At 42.8% G+C, this 21,157-nt stretch overlaps 1 protein-coding gene across 1 annotated transcript in view; it reads right to left on the bottom strand.

Moving 5' to 3' along the window:
• TMEM65 (transmembrane protein 65) overlaps positions 1-19,894 on the bottom strand; it is a gene marked incomplete at its 3' end in the record, with an annotated part of 30,451 nt that extends 10,557 nt beyond the window's left edge. Inside the window, exons 1-2 of the mRNA XM_082014817.1 lie at positions 19,260-19,894; positions 16,050-16,283 (exon numbers count right to left, since the gene is read on the bottom strand). Coding sequence (XP_081870943.1) covers positions 16,050-16,283; positions 19,260-19,599 — 574 coding nt within the window. The 5' untranslated portion in view covers positions 19,600-19,894. The remainder of the gene's footprint in view (positions 1-16,049; positions 16,284-19,259) is intronic.
• Between the last annotated feature and the right edge of the window lie 1,263 nt (positions 19,895-21,157).

Genomic DNA, 21,157 nt, shown 5'->3' with positions numbered 1-21,157 from the left:
CCCCAAAGTGGGATTTGGAGCAGCTCCCCACTCAAAGCCGGGCCAAATCAGCCCAGGTTGCTCAGGACCTTGTCACACGGTACCTGCAGGACCAGGCTCAAGGAAAAAGCTATCCCCTGAAGAGCACCAAAACAAGCCTTTACGCACAAAGACGACTTCCCTGATGGCTGAAGTACACTCCATCACTGCGAGGTACAGAGCACTGTCTTCTATGGGGAAGGGGGCTGGACCACCACACCTCTACTTGCAGAGGCCAAGGCTTAGTTTAAAGCTGGGACAGTGGGAAGGAAAAAAAAAAAAGTTAAAGCAGAAAGAATTAAATAACCTTTTTACAAAATCACTTCCAATACCACCTCTTTAAAGCATAACATACTTTGAAACGCTGCAAGATATGAAGGTATGCAGGGGACACATCTCAAAGGGAGACAAAAAAATTCTTTGAAGCAATTTTTTAAAACTCTAGATAGCAACAAGTATTTCAGAATAGAGTATTTATTCATAGGAAGCTGTTATGACTATTTGAATTTTCAAGGCTCAGCAAAAAAAAAACCCAAGAAAAAAATCTTTAGAGAATACAGTACATGTACAAAAAGAAACATGACCTTCACTTGTTTTACTGGAGGGAAAACAAAAATCCAAATGGCAAAACTCCCTTTCAAGAACTGAATTCGGAGTATAAATATCTGCTAAAAAAAACCTATAATACTGCAGTATTGCATTTCACAACAGCCATTCACCAGCTCGTCTTGTGCCACACTGCTGAAAAGGCACCAGACTTCATCTTATCACAGGAGGAATAAAATGAAAGGGCACAGTAAGAAATACTGCTATTTTCTACATGACATTCATTACCATAAATGAAGCTATAAACCAAGGTTCAAGTGCAATACAGGTCGTGTGCCCATGAATTAGCAAAGTTCGGGGAGCACAAAAGAAAAAATTAACTGCCTCTTAAATCTGTTCTTGATCTTTTTTGAATTTACAGTATCACTTTTTTGCTAACTAAACATTTACTTTTTTTTTTTAAAAAGACAGAACCCAGGGGGAATATAAAACTGTCAACATAAATAATACCATTATCTACAACTTGGCCCTAATCCAGCAAGTTAAATAAACTCTGCCAATTGTAGCCAATTTAAATCAAGACAGTACTTGCAATTTAGGTTATGATTATTACTCTTAGCTGACAAAAACCCCCGACTAACAGGTAGTAGGGGTGCATTTACTCAGACAGTTGGTGTAAAAAAAAAAACCAAAACCACCAACCAGAAACGAACAGCCTCAAACCAGAAAGTTGTTATCACTGTTTTTTGAATTACCAATTTTTTAGGAACTTGCATACAAGGGAAGACTAAAGGCACACATTATTATGTTTTATTCAAATTGCAGCTAACACTGCCATAAAATTTTACAGCTAAATCTGTTACTGTCACCCAGGGGCTGGGAACACATAACAGTGACAACAGGCAGTATGTCCAGGGCTACCCAAGGAAGATACATACTACAGCTGAGTATTGTTAAATCCAAGACAAAAATCTGTATTTTACAGATTTTTAAATAGTGACCAAATTGTTAAGATTAATGATTTAACAATGAATATCAAGAAGGTAAGGAAGAGGAATATGAAAAGTATTAATAATCTAGATCAATTATAACCTCATTGTAGGCTCTGAAGATTAGTGTCTCATCTGGAATAGGATCGTTATCCCCAAAATTCTGGATTGGAGCCTAGAAATTAGATGTGTGTTATTGCTTTGTTCAGTATCTAGAGGTGGATCCTTAAGAGTAAATTCTGACCATGACGTACAAGTTGACTCATGAAATAAACTCATAAGGCACATCCCATCACCCTTTGCTCCTCCTCTGTTTTTCTTGACATTTTAACAAAAAACGCAAAAAACTCAGTACATATAGCAAAACGTGAAGTTGAAAAACCACGTCCAGTTGGGTTCCCTTAATATTCCAGATGGGAAAAAACAATCCACAAATTTACAACAAATGATGCAGATTTTTTCTTTGCTGTCACTTACAAATGGTTTCCTGTTACTACAGCAATTAAGGCATGAAAGGATGCTGACTCGTGCAGTGCTAAATATAATCTTGGCTGTTAGCCTGTTCAGTCACATGCACATAGGAAGAGAAAGCTGAGCAAAGCACTAGTAAGAGATGAATACACAGGACATGATAGAATAATTTCTCTACTGCCCCTGAAAAGATAACTATGCCCAAGCAAGTTTTCTGCATAAATACAAATACGACATTTTATGTGTGCTGTAACACTGTTGAAAGTTACTCAGTGACCCTGTTCCATCTCCCTCCCTGAAAAACCTTGACACAGCAGTTTCAGATAAAGATGATAATCTCTTCTATTGTTGTATCTACCGGACCAAGTGTTGAACAGGCTTTGCGGGAGTGCCGTTTGCTCGCTGGCATCAGCCAACCAGTTCACTTCAGAACAAAACCCAGGAGTGATTTCAGGCACTGTGCACTCCTGGGACCCCCTCCGAGCAGATGCGTAGCCTGGAAACATGGGCCCCTGTACAGGGCTAAGTGCCACGTACAATGAATGCAGCCAGCCTGCTCCAAAGGAAAAAACCCCTCTACGATTGGGAATACAACTACCCTGCACCACCTCATCTAGTGGTCAGTAGTTACTCCCTAGAACGGATGCATTTAGCAATGAAATGTACGTTATTCTCACCAGATGCAGGATGGTCTAGATTTAAAAATCATCGAACTTAATTTCAACTTCAATCTGCAGTGCTTACTGGATGTTCATCATCAAATATTGTAATACACTTGTCCTATTATCTCTTCCAAAAGCGTGATATACCATTCATACTCTTTTAAAGATGTTTAACAAAACACAGAGACCTAAGGTGGAAACCCTGACCACAAGTCTAGGAGAAAGCATAAAATGCAAACTGGTATCCAGAGACTTGAATCACCATCTTCATCATTAAGAGGTGGGGTTTTTTTTTCCCCCGATCTAATCCAATTCTCTACCAGTGCCTTATAAACTTAAAGGTCAGCTTTTCATTTCCACTCAAGCAGCTTATGCCAAAGTAGAATTTGCAGTGGTTTACTTAACAAGTTCTCAAACCGCAGCTGAAAAAAAAAATTAGAAATAAGATGCTTGCCTCAAGATTCAAAGGGAGGTAATCAGCTAAAATGATGACAATGCAGAAAGGACTTGCAGTTCATAACAGAGATGCAAGGTAAGGACAGAAATACAGAGTTTGAGCTGTCTCCTTCAGAGAGAAATGGATAATGTCAGAAAAACAGCTGAAGTGTTTGTATAAAAATGCCAGAAACATTGATAGGAGAGTGAACAGGAACAATAATGTGGTATTCTGATCTCTGCATTCCAGAAGTGAATGTTTATATATTATTTAGCAAAAAAAAAAAAAATAAGAAGGTACTTGAGTGCTGCCAAGAAATAAACTGGCTGTAGCAATGCCCTGACTAGAGTGCGCCATCAACAAAGCCAAAATTCTGCCTTAAAAAAAACAAAGCAGTACCCATCATCCCAAATGGAGGTTGGATCTTCTTTCCTTCCTCATCCTCTCACAGGTCAATACTCAGAGACTGCAATGAGTTCCCAGAAGCCAGAGGAGGGACATCTCCCAATGGCATAGCAAACTCTTCTATCTTCGGATGAACGAATCTTCCCCTGGGATTATTAACACCCTCTCCACTAGCTGTGCAAAAAGACTGAGTAAGTCCTTCAGGCTAACATCAGGGTGAAATTTCTCTCATCCAAATTATACTCATCTAACTGTGTTTCAGTAAGATGAGGTGTTGGCACTTCTGTCAGCACTGATTTTTCTTGGGCCTCTTGGTTTCAAGGTAAGTATCTATCAATTGTTTCACCGGTTTGCAGTTGAGAACAGCAACAGTGTTGAGCTGGAAACAAGTAAGATGACAGCATCTATGTATTATCAGGGCATGAGATTAGGTTTTCAGCTGTTCCCCATAGCAGGTTTGTGTAAGAGGATAAGCAAAGCAATTCTGTGGGACACCACAAAAGATTTGTTAACAGGAATTATCAGAGCTCTGCACACAACCAAAGAAATCTGATCTAGTGAAGGGCTTTCATCACCTTTAAATAGAGCAGTGTTAGGCATCACTGATGTCTACATATGAGTGCTCATGAGGGAGTTATATATACAATTATTATGTCCTTTATTTAACTATGTTCCCCCCAGGTACTGTCTTTGAAAGGAAATCTGAGGTGGTGGTGATTTATTCCCACCCTTCTTCTCCCTTATGCCCTTCCTCCACCTGACCAAAACCAGACTTGTTTCCCCAAGAAAGAATGGAGGGGATAAAGGTAATTTATGAAGAACAGGGAACAGCATTGGCTTTCAAGTACAGAGGCATGATCCTGTGCTCACAGCCAGCAGCACACCCCCTTGGAGGACAAAGCTCACTGGCCTGTGCAGCAGCCAGGGGAACCGGGACGCTCCCTCCTCCACTGCCCTAACACAAAACTGAGTGTATTAATAACACGGGGGGCTTACTCCTCGTAGCAGATGTAGTTGACCAAGTCCCTGCTATACTCACTGGCTTTTTTCAACACACTTGCTATTTATACTGTCATTCCCAGGCACAGATATGTGAGCTTTTGTCTTCTGCGGTACCCAAGGGTCTTGAAATGAGAAAAAGTGACGTGGTTAAAACCAAGAGAGATGCTTACTGTAAGAGCAAATCCAAGGCTGGCAACAGCAGTGCTTCCCACCGTCCCTGGGACCAGCAGCACCATCCCCTGTACTCAGTTGCACAGCAAGAACCCTGCCAACAGCCAGCACCACGTGCGGGCAGCCACAGCAGTGCAGTAACACCAGAAGGGAACCGGTAAATTTACCAGGTTTGGTGAGATACCCCCACCCCTTTAAGAGAACTCCACTATTATCTTTATAGAAAGCTGAAGACAAACTGCTATTAAATCACATACCACTAAGTATCAGCCTTCCCTTAAGCAGAAAGTTTCATTCCCTCCCTGAGGATGACCTTGGAAGCAATAAGACTGCAGAAATAAGCTTCTCTCTGAAATAATTTTAAATGCATACAGACTTTATTGCTGTTCATCTGTCTTAGAATTAAGACAGCTACCCAGAATGAGAGAGACAGAGAAGACAGATAAAATTGAATGATGTTCAAACATTTCATTACAGACTTAGATTAAGTGTAATTACATTCCTGCTAATTTTTCACTGCATTGGGGCAATAAAGACAAAGGTACGAGATCCGCTGAAGTCCTTAAGGAACTATTTGTATCTGTCAGCAAAAAAGAACACCGTAACAAAGCACTGACAATTTAAGTTCCAGCCATAAATTACACTCAGATAATTTGTATCTCTCTATATAAATGCCTAATGAATACAGAACACAGTAGCAACCAAGAGTCGTTCTTAACTCTTGACCTGCTAGAGGCAGAGCAGTGGATTCATCGCTTGGGTGCCCTTCCTTTTCCCTTCCCCACGGAACTTGGCAAAGCCTCCCGCTGCATTTGTGAAACTAGTCAGACTTCAACATCGCACTCTCTGCGCAGTCAAAGCCAAGCTGCAACATCAGCTATGTTTGGAAAATGGCTGAAGGAATGAATGTTATATGAGCTAATGTAAGAATAGATAAAATACACTTTACATGGAACTTTACCTCAAAATGTTTTGTTTTCTTTTGGCTTTTATGTTGTAAGAATATGGAATATCTGCTGGATTGTTATGCAGCTGCATAATTTGGTAATGCATTCTGCATGCAAATTTTAAGTTCTACTGAAAGAATTCTCTCTGTTCATGAAAATTACCTGAAATTGCTAAGACTGTTTATTTTATTTATAAAGCCATAAAAACAGAGAGGAGCAGAGGACAAAAAAGACTGCTGGGCTCTACTCTTCCTGTAAGTGAACAGTTCTGACTAAATTCACTTTTAACTCTTTCAAGCAACTGTTCTTTATTCTGCAAAACAAAAAAGGAAAATTCTTCTCCTGGCCAGTGTTTCAGCAGCCTTTTGTAAGCACGAGCCCTCCCTCGGGAGGATTAACTAGCTCAGCTGCAAGTGCATCTCTGCGGCTTCCAACCAGAGCCGACGCAAGCTTCAGCCCAGGTCGCACGCTGCGAGTCACAGCTGTGCTCACGCTCCCCCTGAAGCCACTTCAGGACCTACTATGCATCTGGTCCGTTTATTTAAACCCAACGTTGCTTAATCTTCCCACAAAACTACCCACTGACAGTTTATGAAAGACTGGGTTCTGACACTTAGCACAGTCTTTGTTTTCCAGCTTTGCACGTTTTCCCTTTTCCGTTGCTAGTTTTTTATCCTTTTCCTTTGTCACAATTCCACTGTGAGCACGCAGCAGGCTCCTGTGAACACTGAAATTACACGCTCCACCTCCAGTTCTGCTAATCAGCTTGAGACTTATTAAATTACAAACACAAAACCACAGCTGAATCCAAGGCTTTCTGCACATATAAGCCTGTTTTGTTTTGAAATACGGAATCTAATCTAGTGCACACTTTTCCCCTTAGCATTGGCAAGTATGCCGTGGCACTAGCGTATTGCCTGCATCAGTGACACACCTGTAAAGCCAGTATTTCATAGTATCGTAGAACCATTTTGGTTGGAAAAGACCCTTAAGATCGAGTCCAACCGTAAACCTAACACTGCCAAGCCCAGAACTAAACTACGTCCCTAAGCACCACGACTACACACCTGAAGATGAGCAAACGCCCCAGCTGCAGTTTTCTCGGAGGGGTCCTGCTGTTCCCGCAGCGCTCGTGCCTGCGCCGTTCCCAAGGTACCTGCCTAATGGAGGCCGTAATGAAATTTGCGCTCCTACAATTTTTTTCACGCTGCGCAATCGGGGCTGATCTCAGCGTGCCTCCAGCATCCTTCCCTCCCTCATTCTCATCTGCTTCTCCAAAATCTGGGCGATGTTTACACAGCCTCTTCTCCAGCAGCGAGGAAGGGGATGGATGCAGGCGGAGGATGCCTTTTGCAGTGCTGAAACAAAGTGCTGTGTGATGCAGGGGGGCAGCCACTGATCCCAGAAGGAATAACCTGGGATAGAGCGCCAGAGGAAGGGAGAAGAGAGACAGCTCCTTACCTAGTCACAAGACGAATTTTGAGGTAAAAAATGCCCCCAAATATAATTGCAAGTACTTAATATTACAAACGTAACCCGGGAGATCGAACAGCATTGCTCACTAGTACCGGTCATCGATGTGCCATTAGTGACACAGCAGGATCCCAGAACAAACTCCCACCTCAGGCACTAAAACTCTCACAGTGCTTCTCATGACAAGACAGGAAAGGCAGAACCTTAGGCCAAATATAAAACTGCACCTTGAAATGATCTGAAGTCATGTTGCTGCTGCAAGGGGTGATTCAATACTTTTCCTCCCGTTCCCAAATTCCCTCTTGATCCTGTATTTGGGACTTTTCCTTTATTCTAGCACTTGTGCTCAGCCAGGTGTAGAGCCAGGCCCAGAGAAGGAAAGCAGTGCTAGCACAGAAAGGGACTGCATACCCAGAGGTTTTCAGGGTGGGGGGGAAGAACAGGACACCCCCTCTGCACAACCCGGGGGAAGTCAACAGTAAATCCACACCCACACAGACAAATCACACCAGCTTGTCCACAGCTCATCTGTGCATGCTCTTAATCCACAGTGGGGAAGCCATCTCAATGTTTTTCCTCTACGGCTGGGAAAGAATAATTAAAGTGTGCTTTTTTTTTTTTTTTTAAACTGAGGTTTTAACACAAGGTCAGACATAAGTCACAGTAAAACTCAACCATATTAGTCTCCAACTGCAAAAATTGAAATAACCATGGAAACAAGGCTGATACGATAGGTTCCTAGCATCCAAACCAGAGAAGTAAACCAAGAGTGAAAACATGACAAACCCAAAAGACTTTTTACTCATTTATTGGATCTGGTTTATCAGAAAGAAAAATAACATGTATGTATTTCCCACTGGAACCAGTCATCTTTGACACGGGCCATTTGCGCTATATCAGAACCACAAACGCACCTTTGTTAAGTTCCTTCTGTTCACGGGAGCAGCGCACAGAATCACAAGAAGTGTGTCCAACATTTTCAAGAGGAAAAGGTCACCCACCAGGCTGATGATTTATAACAGCACTGTCACTTTTGCAGCTACCTATTTACTTTGCTTTATTTACTTTAACCCATGAAATAACATAAATAGGTAATAGGAAAATGGGGGAGGGCAGATTTCAAGCTACTCTCCCACCCCTTTCTCTGGCAAAAATCTTCGTTAGGCAAGATTGCTGTGGATCCAGTTGGCAATTCTTACATCTCTTCATCTTGAACAAACCAGTTAATTTTACATTTGTAATATCACATCTTTACTTGTTTTCTTGTAAAAAACAGCCTGTTGCCAGGACTTAATGAAGCTAAGAAACAGCTGGATTGAAAGGCTATTTGCAATTTAAAAATAGAAGCTGATAGTATTTAAAAGATCAGCTGGCTAAAGAAATAGGTTTGTTCCATGCACAATTCTCTCCAGTCTTCCATGAAACACAATAAAGCCAATAAAACACAATTCTTACCCATTCAAATTGCTATGAAAGATGGGATAATATCTTAATGGAGACTGATGATTCACACTCTTAGTGTAAGAGGAGTTAGAGAGAACTGGCCAGCAGAAAGGAATGGATCACTGCATAGACTCAAAAGCTATCAAGAGCAAAAAATTGAAAGCCATGATTTCAACAGTACAGTAACCAGAAACTGATGATGTCTAAAAGAAAAATGCAGCAGGTCAAAATGCAACAATTACCTGTTGGTTCACAGTAAGCATTCGGGCCTGAAAAAAGTACCAGAGCTTTGTGGCAATACAACTTCAGATACATCAACACACCCTGAAGCAGACAGGCCTCTGCCCGTGGCATGGGCAAGAATCCCATACTGTGTCCCATGTCTCCTCCCAACCCCACCTAACGGCTTCCCAGAAAGTTTTGAAAGAACTGCTCGTGTCCAGCTGACAGGTCCCAGATTATCTCCAAGAAGTGAGATTTGGGAACCAAAGCTTGGGCCACCGCTGAGACCCATGTCTCTGGCTCCTCTCAATTCAAGTTGGCCTCAATGTATAAGCCTTTTTCCTCTCAAACTTCTCCATTCTTTTTGAAATGAAAAAGATTTTTCAAGGCTTCGTCCTTCTGCCAGGTCACACAAGGAGCCTCTCCCCAGGACCACTACCGAACGGCAAGGCAAGCTTTAATTCTGGAAATGCCTATGCTCCTATCTGACATCCCAAAAGCTACGAAGTATTTAGCAAGTGTGTTAAGGAAAGGTTTTATCCCTGGGTACAAGCAATAGGAGAGAATAAAAGAAGGCACCCGCTCCTTATGTCTGCTTTAAAGCAATAGGAGAGTTGATAGAAAATATGCCCCATCTCCAAACACATAATATTGCAGTCTTAAATATGCTCCTACTGCTCTTTTTATTACCTACAGAGAAACGTGTAAGTTTAAAAAAATGACCTGCTGGAATTTGCCAAAAGCTAAAGCATCTCAGTTTGTCAAATTTAAATTAAAAAAAAAAAAAAACTCGAAGAATACCCAAAAAGCAATGAACGTGATGAGCTCATCACATACAAATGGTAACTGGCAAATGATGCAGCAAAAAAAGTATAGCAAGTATCAGTACTTATTATGTCTGCTAGGGTGGATATTTTATTAATAATTAACATACAAATATATAAGAATCCAAAGTAAATGAACACTGGAAAAAACAGCTATGATTTTTATACCCTGTAGTTTTGAATGAAATATGCACTCTGCTGGGTTAAAAACGGTATTTTGTGGGCTTTGCCTTAAAATGCTCCCCGTGCCTCAGAGGAAGCAAAGGTTTTGTTTCAGGCATGGGTTAGTCACATCCCAAAAATTCCAAGGGGCTTGTTCCATGTTAAAAGAAGTCCTCTCACACAGCAACAAAATAGAAAGAAGAATGTGTGTTTTCAGGTTTTTCAAATAACAGCATGCTAATTTAAGGCAAAAGAAAGGAGGAGGGGGGCACAACACAGCTTATACACACAAGCTTTCCCCAATATAAGCTACTTCTTGTAAAAAAAATAAACACCACTAGAGAGATCCAGGACAGCTTCCTTAAGTACTGTTTGCTTGATATACTTATCTCATTTTTCCATTTACTTTTTTTTTTTAGAAAAAAATTTTCTCCCAGAGACACCAGCTGCCTCTGTAGTTCTGTATTTGGATTATTTAAATAATAAATAAGGCTGAGTGAAGCTAAGAGTTTTCAGTTGAATGAGTAAGCTTTAAATAATTTTTCTTAGAGAAACTAGTAGACTTCATTTTCTTTTAATTTTGATTACACACTGAAATAGCACCTCTATGTTTGCAGAATAAACATGATCCGTTTCATTCATGCCTATTACAGGGATATCTAAGTGTTCCTAATCTATCGCTCTGAAAGGTTTAAGTTTCATTCTAAGTAAAAGTTGCATCTCAAGTAATCTTCCCTAAAAAGACCTAAATCAAAAGCACCCCTCATACCAGACAAGACAGTTATCAGGAGACAGATTTTCCTTTTAGCTATAAAAAGTACTATTTTACACAAGATACAAACAGTTGAAGAACAATGGCTCAAGGTTTAGATATTATTTTTTTAATTCATGATTTAAAAGATGTTCATGCATGACAACTATTTTGTACACATCACATGCTTAAACACATGCAAAACATGGAAAACAAATTTTAGTTGGAGCAATCTTCTATTTTACCTTTTCTAAAACATTAATTGCAGGGAAGGGCAAAGGCAGCTAACTAAATGATGATATTTTTAAATGGTAATATTATTTCTGCATTATATTTGGACCATGTAAGGTAATGCACAGCACTTGCCTAGGAAAAGGCATAAGGTAGATGACAGTGAGCTTCCTCAAGTAAATGAAGCTGTTTCACAGTCTCGAATCTCTGGCCAAGTATTATCTAGAACGTATGGTGTAGCTCAGGAGTTTCCACCAGATCCGGACTTGAAACACTTCTTCAGTCACATTAAGAGTAAGTCTGTGAAGTACTACGGGGATCACTGAAATTCTTGAGCATGAAGGCTTTATATTAATATAAATAAATAAAAATGGTGTACTTTTATTTCTTGTAGCAATACATGCCAACTGCATCAAAACACGCAAGCGGAAAGTCTGTCCAACCAGCAGCCTGCTGGCCTCATATGCAATGCCACATCTTAGCAAACACACTTTTTTTTTACTGTACCAAAAGTACTGGTCGTCTCTGGTGATACTACCTCCTTCGCTGGCTTCTCAAGCGGTACCAGTGGTTTAGGATATCTGGATGCTACAACAAGTTTTCAAAAGCAAGACAGCAATAAGTCATTATTTAGAATCTTCCAACCAACACTAGAGCATCCGCCAGCAAGGAAAAAGCCTTTATAAACATTAAGATGACTGGATTTCTCTAGGTCTTACACTGATTTGACTTGAATGTTTGCAGACTCTCCTCTGCAAAAACATATGGCAAAGTTTCTGCATTTAAGCAGAGAACTCAGACTAGAACCCATTCTAAGCTATATAAGCAAGTAAAATTTCAGAATATGGAAGAAAAAAATCAAACTACAACAGAAAAACCAACATGCATTTCAGAAAACAGTACCTTGTTGAATGTGGTTTAAAGGTAGACAGTTACAGTGATATTTGACATTTTCAGAGAATAGTTTCAGGATAGTTTTACCACAAGTAACCAAACACCAACTTTCCTGTTTATGACATTGAACCTCAGCCCCTTCTAATACTTAAGTCATATACACATGGCCCTGTCCCAAAGTACTATCTATATTAGCATGAATAGAATAAGCCTCATAAATGGAGTTTAAAACAGAAAAAGAGAATTACCAAATTTATTTGAAGTTAAAATTTGATGAAAATTGTTCTATATACTTAGCATTTCCATAAGATGCTATGCACATATTGACATGACATAACGCAAAATTAAACTTCCCTAAGCTACCTAAATTTGCAGTTTTATTGTGACTTTAAAAAGGAAGTCCAAATAAATTATATGCATCCAGTTGAAATGAAGCTTAAACATGAAGGCACACTGCAATAAAGACACACAATGTCTGATTGACTAACGCCACACAGTAAGTGCTAGAGCAAGCAATGAAAATAGAGATTTTCTACTTCCCAAGAGTACATTTTGGAGGTGAGGTTTTGTTCATCCATTTTTTGCTTTGGACTTCTGGGATTCAGTTGGTGGGTTTTTTTGTTTGTTTGGGGTTTTTTTTAACTACACTTTCACTTTTGAAAGGTTTCTTGGGGAATGGGGCATACCTCTCAATAGGACTTCGGAAGTATTAAATCTCTTAACTAAGGCACTCCTGCACAGTGTCCAGACCTTCCCACACGCTTAGTCTAATGGGCATCCATATTCTTGAGACAGGGTGTAAGAAAAGAGACTCTTAAAAGAAATTAACTAAATTTCATAATAAGTGAAAATCAAATCTAGGGATAAAAAGGGGGTGGAACTCCTACCTCTACCTGTTACTCGACAGATTAGCTGTAGGGTTCACTTGACCAACCAGGCTTATCCCTGGTCACAACATCAAGGTAACCACCTGGGGAGCTGTCAGCAGAGTGAGACTCCAGCTTCCCCCGGCCCGGCTCCGTCCCAGTCCCGGCTCCCTAAAGAGGGCGGAAGGCAGAGCACTGCTCTTCAGCAGCAAGGTCTGGGAAAGCCACAGCAGGTTTATGCATCAAATGTTCCAGATACGGAAGCACATGATAGCTAAGGGGCTGAATACAGCTCATGATTTCTTCTTCTCTTCACTAAGTCTTAAGAAAAATAGCTAGAAAAGTAGCTAGAAAAATACGTAACTTCTGTTCCTTGCGCCTCCCCCCCTGCCCTGGCCAAATCGTATCAATGTCAAGTAAATGCTCAGGTTTTAATATTAGCATTAACTAATGCTTAGGGTTCGAAGTCTTTTATAATAGTTTACTTTATCAGAGGTAATCAAATACTTTGCATTACACAGATGACGACCATTTGAAAACCAAACAGATCCATCTGTAGATTTTAAATTAAATGATCAGTAGAGTCTGCATAGCATTCCTCCTTCTGCACTCTGCTGCCTTCATGAGAGACCTCGATGATTATGGAAAGAAAACGTTTCAGAAGCAAAAAGAGAAGTAGTACATGTTTCCATCTGAAACATAACATTCCGTTCATCACTGAGTATTCTTGACTCAGCAGTGAGATTAACAGTAGTCCTGCTGCATGCTGTGATGGCCCAAGAACACAAAGGGACCGCAGGCAGGCAGGCTGGTAAGACTTTGTCATTGTACCAGCTCGACAGGGCACTTCAAACTTGTGAATTAGATGCTTGCCAGCAGTCTGCCAGAAGACCTTTTCCTACAATAGCAATCAAACACTAAAGTTAAAAAACAATTTCTTGACCTAGGTCACAGCAAGGGAGAGGCAGATAATCTTTCTCCGCACACAGCTCAGAGTTCACCTGCATACCTTGGCCCTGCAGAGGAGAGGGGGAGAGATCAGGTGCCGTCGTACCTGCCAAAGCACACCCATTCCTCTCCAGGCTCAGCACGCCGGGCAGTCCTCCCAAGAAACTTCACACTTGCACCGCAACATCACTCTCTAAACAAGACCAGTAATTCCAGAAGGATCGAATTATGGTTTGTTGTGTTAACACAGAATAAGTTCTAATAAAAAAAGTACTAACATCTGAGTGGTTCTAAACCACCACAGCAGATGGACTGGTTTGTTCGTATTAGTAGAAGCGCCTGACCGATGCAACAAAAAGAGTATTTTTCATAGGAGATCACATTTGGAGTGTCTAAAAAACCTCAGTGAAATCTGTTTGTCTTTGATGACATTTGCAGTCTTCTGAATTAACTGTTCTTTTTAAAATTGTGAAAGTAGAGGCACCTACGCTCAAACACTGCTTAAGCTATTCCAATAAACTGGAGAGTTCATAAATTTAACACCAGATCGTAAACCAGAGGTGCTTCTTCTGACACCAAAGTAAGATTTCACCCAACAATGGTTAAAAGCTTGCAAATCCCCGCAAAAAGATCTTGCCCCAGCTGTCATCCCTATTGAACACATGGAGGTGGTGCCCTTTACCCACAGTGCCTTTTTTTTTTTTTTTGAAACAAAGACAAGATGCAGTAACTTGAACATATGAACATTTTTCCTACCAGAATGCACCAGTTTGGTCAGATTATTTATTAAATCATGTATGACATGACATACCAGTGCCTTCAAAGAGAATCTAGCTAGAGACTGCATTCTCCAAGACCTACAAATTAACCAACAAAGCTACCCGTAAAGACTGCATTGCTACTGGGTTTTTGCATGTTTTCCAGTTAATATACAACTTCAACAGGCAGCTAAATAAGCAATTATGCTGCAGAAGGCCTTCTATTTAGTGATCATATCACAAAAGCCTTCCATTTAAAATATAAAATGCAACCTGGTGCTTTCAAGGAATTGTTAAAAACAATTATTAAAAATATATTAAAACCACATATTTTATATATGATATATACAACATATATCTTTGTACATATGTATTTTATGTATATGTACACAAAGATGGGAAAATAATTCCTGTTTTTCCATCTTCGCAACAAAACGTGCAAAAATAATGGATTCTCTCACTACCACAACCTGAGGTTTCTGAGAGGCCCTAGATAGCCATCCTGTTAGTATTATTAATGGAAAATGGTTACATCTGGGCTCAGGGATATTTTAACCCAGCACAGGTAAGAACAACAGTACCCTTAGAAGGAATAAAGACACAGACAACATGCTAAGTCTACTATTTCTTATCTAAGCAAGTCAAACCCTTTAGTCTTCTCCCTCCTTGTTACTGGGCTTGCTGCACTGCTTAGATGTGCTTCCATGAATCACTTCATATCATTTGCTGGAAACTAGAGGTAGAAAACCTGAATATAAGCCCCTTAAGAAAGAATTTACATCTCCTTTTTAATATCACCCTTTTATAATGGAACATTACTATAGAAAGTCAGAGGCATTAATTATTCTCCCCATTGCCAGTAAGATTTTTACACTTTCATCTCCCCCATGCAAGAAGTGAGCAATATTTCACTATCTGTTGCCAACAAAATTAAGCCTTGATTATGAGGCATCTCTTCCACAAACAGGAAAGCAGAATGATTACACTTTAAGTGAATTGGCCTACTTGCTACTTCAGTGTTTCTGTAACTACGAGAAAGAAAAAGAAGGTATTTGTATTCAAGTCCACATGCATCATCTCCACCTGGTATGGCTGACATGCTTTACAAGAAACACAAGTTGAAATGTAAAACCTCCGTTTCAAACCTCTTCCTGGGAAAATGTGAGACCTTATTCACCTTTCTAAGATTGGAAAAGGAAAAAAAAAGGGGGGGAAGAAACAAAAAGGAAAAAGAAGGAAAACTAACCCCAGGTGGGAAGGTCTTGCAGCTTTCTTCAAGAAGAGCAACTTAGTGATGTTTTGACTAAATTTTAAGATCATTGCAAGATACAGATTGTAGTCTAAAACAGGACAATTCTCAAAATATCTTCTGAGAACAATTACATCAAGATTCAGTTTCATAGCCCTCCCCCCAGCATCTCCTATGCAAAACCCATCTATTATTTCAACTCAGGCTCCCAGGTAAGCAAGCACAGCTTCACAGCCATCCTTTATCACTAGCTCACAGAGCTCTGTCTTCTGACTGAAGCACTTACAACAAACAGAAGAATCTCAGTGTTTGTTAATAAGGTCAAGTTTCAACAGCTTTCTGGAGGCTAAAATGTTTAAACTGTCTGCTAGTGCTCAGCATCTGGAAGACCTAAGTATCCAGACATAAAAGTCCAGGTAAGACAGGTGACAAGCTGATGGCAGGAACACATTCCAAGCTACCCCGTCACAAACCTCTCCCCACCTATGGATTTGTGACCGCAGTACAGACAGACGCGTTAAGTTTCAAAAATGCTTCAGAGACTCACCTAACTTACAGGTCAACAGCTACGACTCACCTACCTGAGGACCGTCCTTCAGCGTAGCAGCCGCAGCAAAGGATGGGTTTCCCTGTAGCCTCTGCCATTAGCGGAGGCCACAGATAGTGTGTCCTGTCATATTTCGCGCTAGGGCAATTAGTTGATGGAACTGCATCCTTCTGGTGGTAGGCCTGGGAATGGGCTGAGGCCCCATTTGGTTCTTGATGTGCCCAGGTCTCCCCATATTGCTGACAGCTTCCCCTAGCTGATATGGGGTCTGTTAGGGCACAGAAGAGGTAGTGAAGGAAGAAGGTCAAAACTTAACCCAATAAGGACTGTGTTAAGAAGGGTACGGACTAAGACCTCCCTTTCCATATAGAAGTATGAAAAGATCACAGGCACAAAACAAGCTTAAGCACAGTGGCAAAACTGCGTATGCATTTCATGACTGAGGAGAGACTGATTTTCCAGACTCGAACAGGAATTTACTCAGTAGGTAGACAAGTGAATTTGAAGGCTGCATTTGGATCACTTTTATCGGAAATCAACACAAAGGTAAAACTAGCAACCTCATTTAAAGAATCAGCTACCAGGAGCTACAGCACGCTGCCACCGAATTAGAATATTGAGAAGAAACCCAACATCTGTAAAACCATTTTATCTTGATTGAACCCATTGATTGTAAAAATCAAAAGTGACACTAGTAGACTGGAGAAAGTACTTGGAAGGCAGGGCACAAATACCTCTCACCCCCCATCTGCTACTCATAATCACAACCTGTGTACCTAGTTAGATCATTCCTACACAGCCACCATTTCAACTGCCGGAAAGAGCAAATATACATTATCTAACCATAATAAAGCATGTTAAGTAGAGAATATCAACACCCAGCCCAGAAATCATATAATTTTCTTTCCAGTGCAGCCCTTCCGCACACTTTGTCTTCTTCTGGCACTCTTTGGCCTTGAGAGTAATGATACACATCTGACACTCCTCGAGAGCCTGGTGCTACGTTCACTGCCTTTCTTCAAATAAAATCTGAATCCTGTCAATATTCCTGTACCGAAAATAGCTACGGGCAATCCAACCCACCCAGGGACTCCTGGCATTACCGTTCCCTTCCTCAGTCCAGAGTAGCTCACACACACCCACACCCAAAGAGGATCCAGTGCTATGGTGGGTGCCTCTAAAGAAAGCAGAGCACCTATCTTATCAGCACTGAATGACTTCTGTGCCACCATTCCTCTCTTGTTCATGTGATTTTTAGTTCTCTCAAAAGAGTATCCGGAAACATACACAGGACATGCACTTTTTAGACATTTTTTATTCAAACTTACCAGAAACTTTTCTTAGTTACAATTTTTCTTTCTCCACAACACTCAAAGAAACATAATTTCTTAACAGTTAAAAGCTGACAGCTGTTATCACGCTGCAGTCTGGTTAAAAAACCAAAACCAAACAAACCATGAACGGAACTGGCTAAGGAAAAGGTTGTTTTTGAAAAAGTCTTATCAAGCTATTAGTTGGGCAGATCAAGAATCTGACTCCAAGGACCGAGGTCTGATGGCATTACAACACTTTGTGCAGTCCTTATCTGCAAGACTATGAAGCCCACAACTACGGTTTTGTGAGATTAATGCTCACAGTTTCAGGCACAAGTGAACTGCCTTTTCCACTAGTGGAATAAATTTGCAGTTTACTAATAAGGCAAAGTCTCTAAACTGAAGCTAATGCTTTTGTTACTTTCTTCCAAACCTGGAATCATAAGAAAGTCACAGTATTTTATGGAAATAGACTTTCATATTCTAGGTAACAGCAACTGAGCAACAAGATATTAAATAGGACCATCTGTTGAATTATCTCTGTATAAACCTTGAGACATTATACTGACACGCATTTTAAAGTCTCACTTTGATATCCACCATACAACCCTCCAGATACACAGAAATACTGCAAGCAATAACTGCCGAGATAGAAACTCACAGAAAAACCTCATGGCAAGATCCCTGCAGAAGCTGAGGAGGATTTATTTAAGAAGAGTATTAGTTGTTAGCATTCAAAAGTTAGTGTCAACTTACAGCTCAAAGCACTATGTTGGGAAACAAATACAACTAATCATGCTCTGGAAAACAGCAGCGCTGCTGCTCCTAAAATGAACCGTTTAAGTGAACTACTCTCCCTCTGACTAGAAACACTAGTGTTTATATGCAAGTGTGCTATAAACAAACCCAAAGAGGTACCTTAAATTCTGTCTCTTCACAACAGCAGCAATGCTATGGCTGACCCCTGGACCTGTTCTCTGCCCACCACACGGTTTCTTCCAGACATGTACAGAAGAGCCACAAGGCACAGAAATGCCCTTTCCAAGGGCACGCTACTATCAAAGTCACAAAGAGGCCTAGATCAAATGCACACTGATCTCTTAAGCACCTGCTATCTTCTTCGTTGCAACAGAGACTGGAGATTACAGCTAAGTATCAGAAGTACTGAGGTTATAATTAAGAGGATTTGGTTTTGTCAGGGTTTTGATTTGTTTAAGGAAGAGTGTCAAGTTGGCAAGAACAGTTGGATCAGACAAAAAAAAAAAATCACCGCGAATTATTTTAATTGGTGTTGCACAGCCCCGTATTCAGAGACATCTATAAACCTCCCCAGCACAAGGACCAACACTTCCAAGAAGCAATGCCGGCAACATGCAGGCAGCTCCCTGCGCAGGGGAGGGTAATTCATGAATGAGCTCCCAGAGCAGCAGCAGCCCCGCATCTCTGAAGAGATCTGAAATCACTTTGCTGCACTCGCGTCAAGAGGGTTTTAGGAGAGGCACACTTCCCTACTCCCATTGCGAAAAATGGCCACCGTGCCTCTCCCAAACTCCTCCTTGAGACGACAAACGCACCGGGGACTTGGCATGGTGGGGCGTTTTAAGTTCTGAAGGTGCTGCAGATGCTTCTGGAAACTAAATTTCAGATTGTGTGCCTCATTTATACCCGATTACGCTGAAGCACGCTGGCGCTCGACGTCTTGTCCTGCTGGAGCTCCCCACTCGCTCGGCCGCCCCAGGGAGTCGCTTGGGCCAAGGCGGGACGACCCGCCGCAGCCGACTCCGAACTTCGGGGGCTCAGTCCCACACCGGCCCGGCCCTCCCCGCCCCCGCGGGCCGTCCCCCGCCCTCAGCGCGGCGCCGGGAGGGGAGGGGGGCGGCGGGTGCCGGCCCTCAGGCCGCCGGGCCGGCTCCGAAGGAGCCGCCGCTCACCTTGGGCGATGGCGATGGACTCGAAGCGGTGCAGCTCCCGCAGCAGGCAGCTCCGCTCGGTGGAGTGCAGGCTGTAGATGAAGTCGCGGGCCCCCTGCGCCGTATTCAACGCCTCCATCGGCTCCTTCTTGGGGTGGGTGCCCAGCGCCCGCCCGGGCGGCGGCGACCCCCGCGGGCGGAGCAGCCCCTCGGCGCCGCCCCGCAGGCTGCCCAGGCGGCGGCGGCAGCAGCAGCGCGGCGGGCTCCGCAACGAGCCCAGGCAGGAGGGTGCGGCGGCAACGGCGGGGCACCCCGGCCGCCCCAGCAGCGGCAGCGCCGCCCGACCGAGCCACGCCGACATGGGGCAGAGGAAGGGCGCGGCGCTCGGGCCGCCAGAAACGCCCGCCGCCGAGTCCCCGGGGCCGCGCTTCCACGGCTTTTTTACCGGTCCGGGGAATCCGCACACCAGCCCCGCGGCCGTTCCCGCCAGCAGCAGCGGCGGCAGCGCCGCGCCCCGCCCCGCACTCCGCTCCGCGCCGCACGGGCCAGCTCAGCCGCGGCCGCCCATGGCTCCGCGCCGGCGGCAGGGCGGGGCGGAGGGCGGCCGGCATGGAGCGGCACCGCGCAGGCGCGGCGCAGGGCAGCGGCGGCGGGCGGTGCGGCCTCCGTCGCCCCCTCAGGGTGCGACGGAGGGGGCGACGGAGGCCGCGCCACTGCCCGCCACCGCCCCGGGGCCGGGACCAACGACCCTCGCCCCTGAGGGGAAACTCGCCCGCCTGCGGGAGAAGGAGGGGCCGGGGCGCGGCCTAAGGTCGCGACCGGTCTGAGGGGCGTAGATTGGGGGGGTCAGAGGGGTTAGGCACCTGCACTCCTCCAAACCTCGGCGCTTGGCGAAGCTCCCTTGTAAGCTCTTCGTGTTATACCTGTTATTAAGGTAGCTGTGAGCCAACGGGACTTCTTCGCTGCAATGAAATGTGTCCGCACTCTGCGCCAGAGCCCAGCATCATACCAGAGTAACGGAAACAAGGTTTTGCTTTGTCTTTCCGATTTTCCAGGCCCTTGCCTTAGAGTATTGTAGTGTTACAACATCCAGTTTTTGGCTTAGTACACTTCAGCTGTATATAACATTTCTTTTTTTTTTATTAATTGGCAGGCTTTCTGCTTGAATCACACAAAATGCTTTGTGTTTGGTTTGGGTTTTGTGTTTTGTTTTTTTTTTGTAATACATATTTAGGACAAGTACAGTTTATATCCTGTGGAAAGGAGGATTTTTTAAAACTGGATTTTAAGTGTTCTGCTGAGCGGTCTGAACACTTCCCTGGAATGTATGCCATGCTAGGGATCAGTCCAGGTTCTGCTTTTTCTAAATGCTGTATTCAAAAAGTACTAGATTTAGTAATTTGACTGCAAAGAAATAACCACAACCACGAGGGACTCATTTTTTATATGCCTAGCTCATTTCGTACTAAAGTAAGTGACTTCTGGAGGCACTCAGAATTTATTAATACATGTGTACCTCTTTTAATACTAAAGGGAGCCGACTTCTAGAGGGGGGATGTCCATCCAGGTGGTTTCTTCAGTAAGGGGGTCTGCTGCTTTCTTGCAGGAAGGCAAGCAGACAGTTTTAACTTCTCCTTGCTCTGTTACCTGGTGGGAAAAGTTAAAACTTTACTTGAAAAAGCATTTTCTCTCTAGTTCCACTGCTGCAGAGTTAACATGTGGAGAAACCTGGATAAGCTCGAGGAATGGGCCCATGTGAACCTCATGAGGTTCAACAAGGCCAAGTGCGGGGTCCTGCACCTGGGTCAGGGCAACCCCCGGTATCAGTGCAGGCTGGGGGATGAAGGGATTGAGAGCAGTCATGATAAGAAGGACTTGGGGGTCCTGGGGTATGAAAAGCTGGACATGAGCCAGCAATG

The sequence above is a fragment of the Phaethon aethereus genome (assembly GCF_964289735.1).
Source record: "Phaethon aethereus genome assembly, chromosome: 2".
Lineage (NCBI taxonomy): Eukaryota > Metazoa > Chordata > Aves > Phaethontiformes > Phaethontidae > Phaethon > Phaethon aethereus.
The sequence above is the reverse complement of the archived record's forward strand: the minus strand, read 5'-3'. Positions and strand labels throughout refer to the sequence as shown.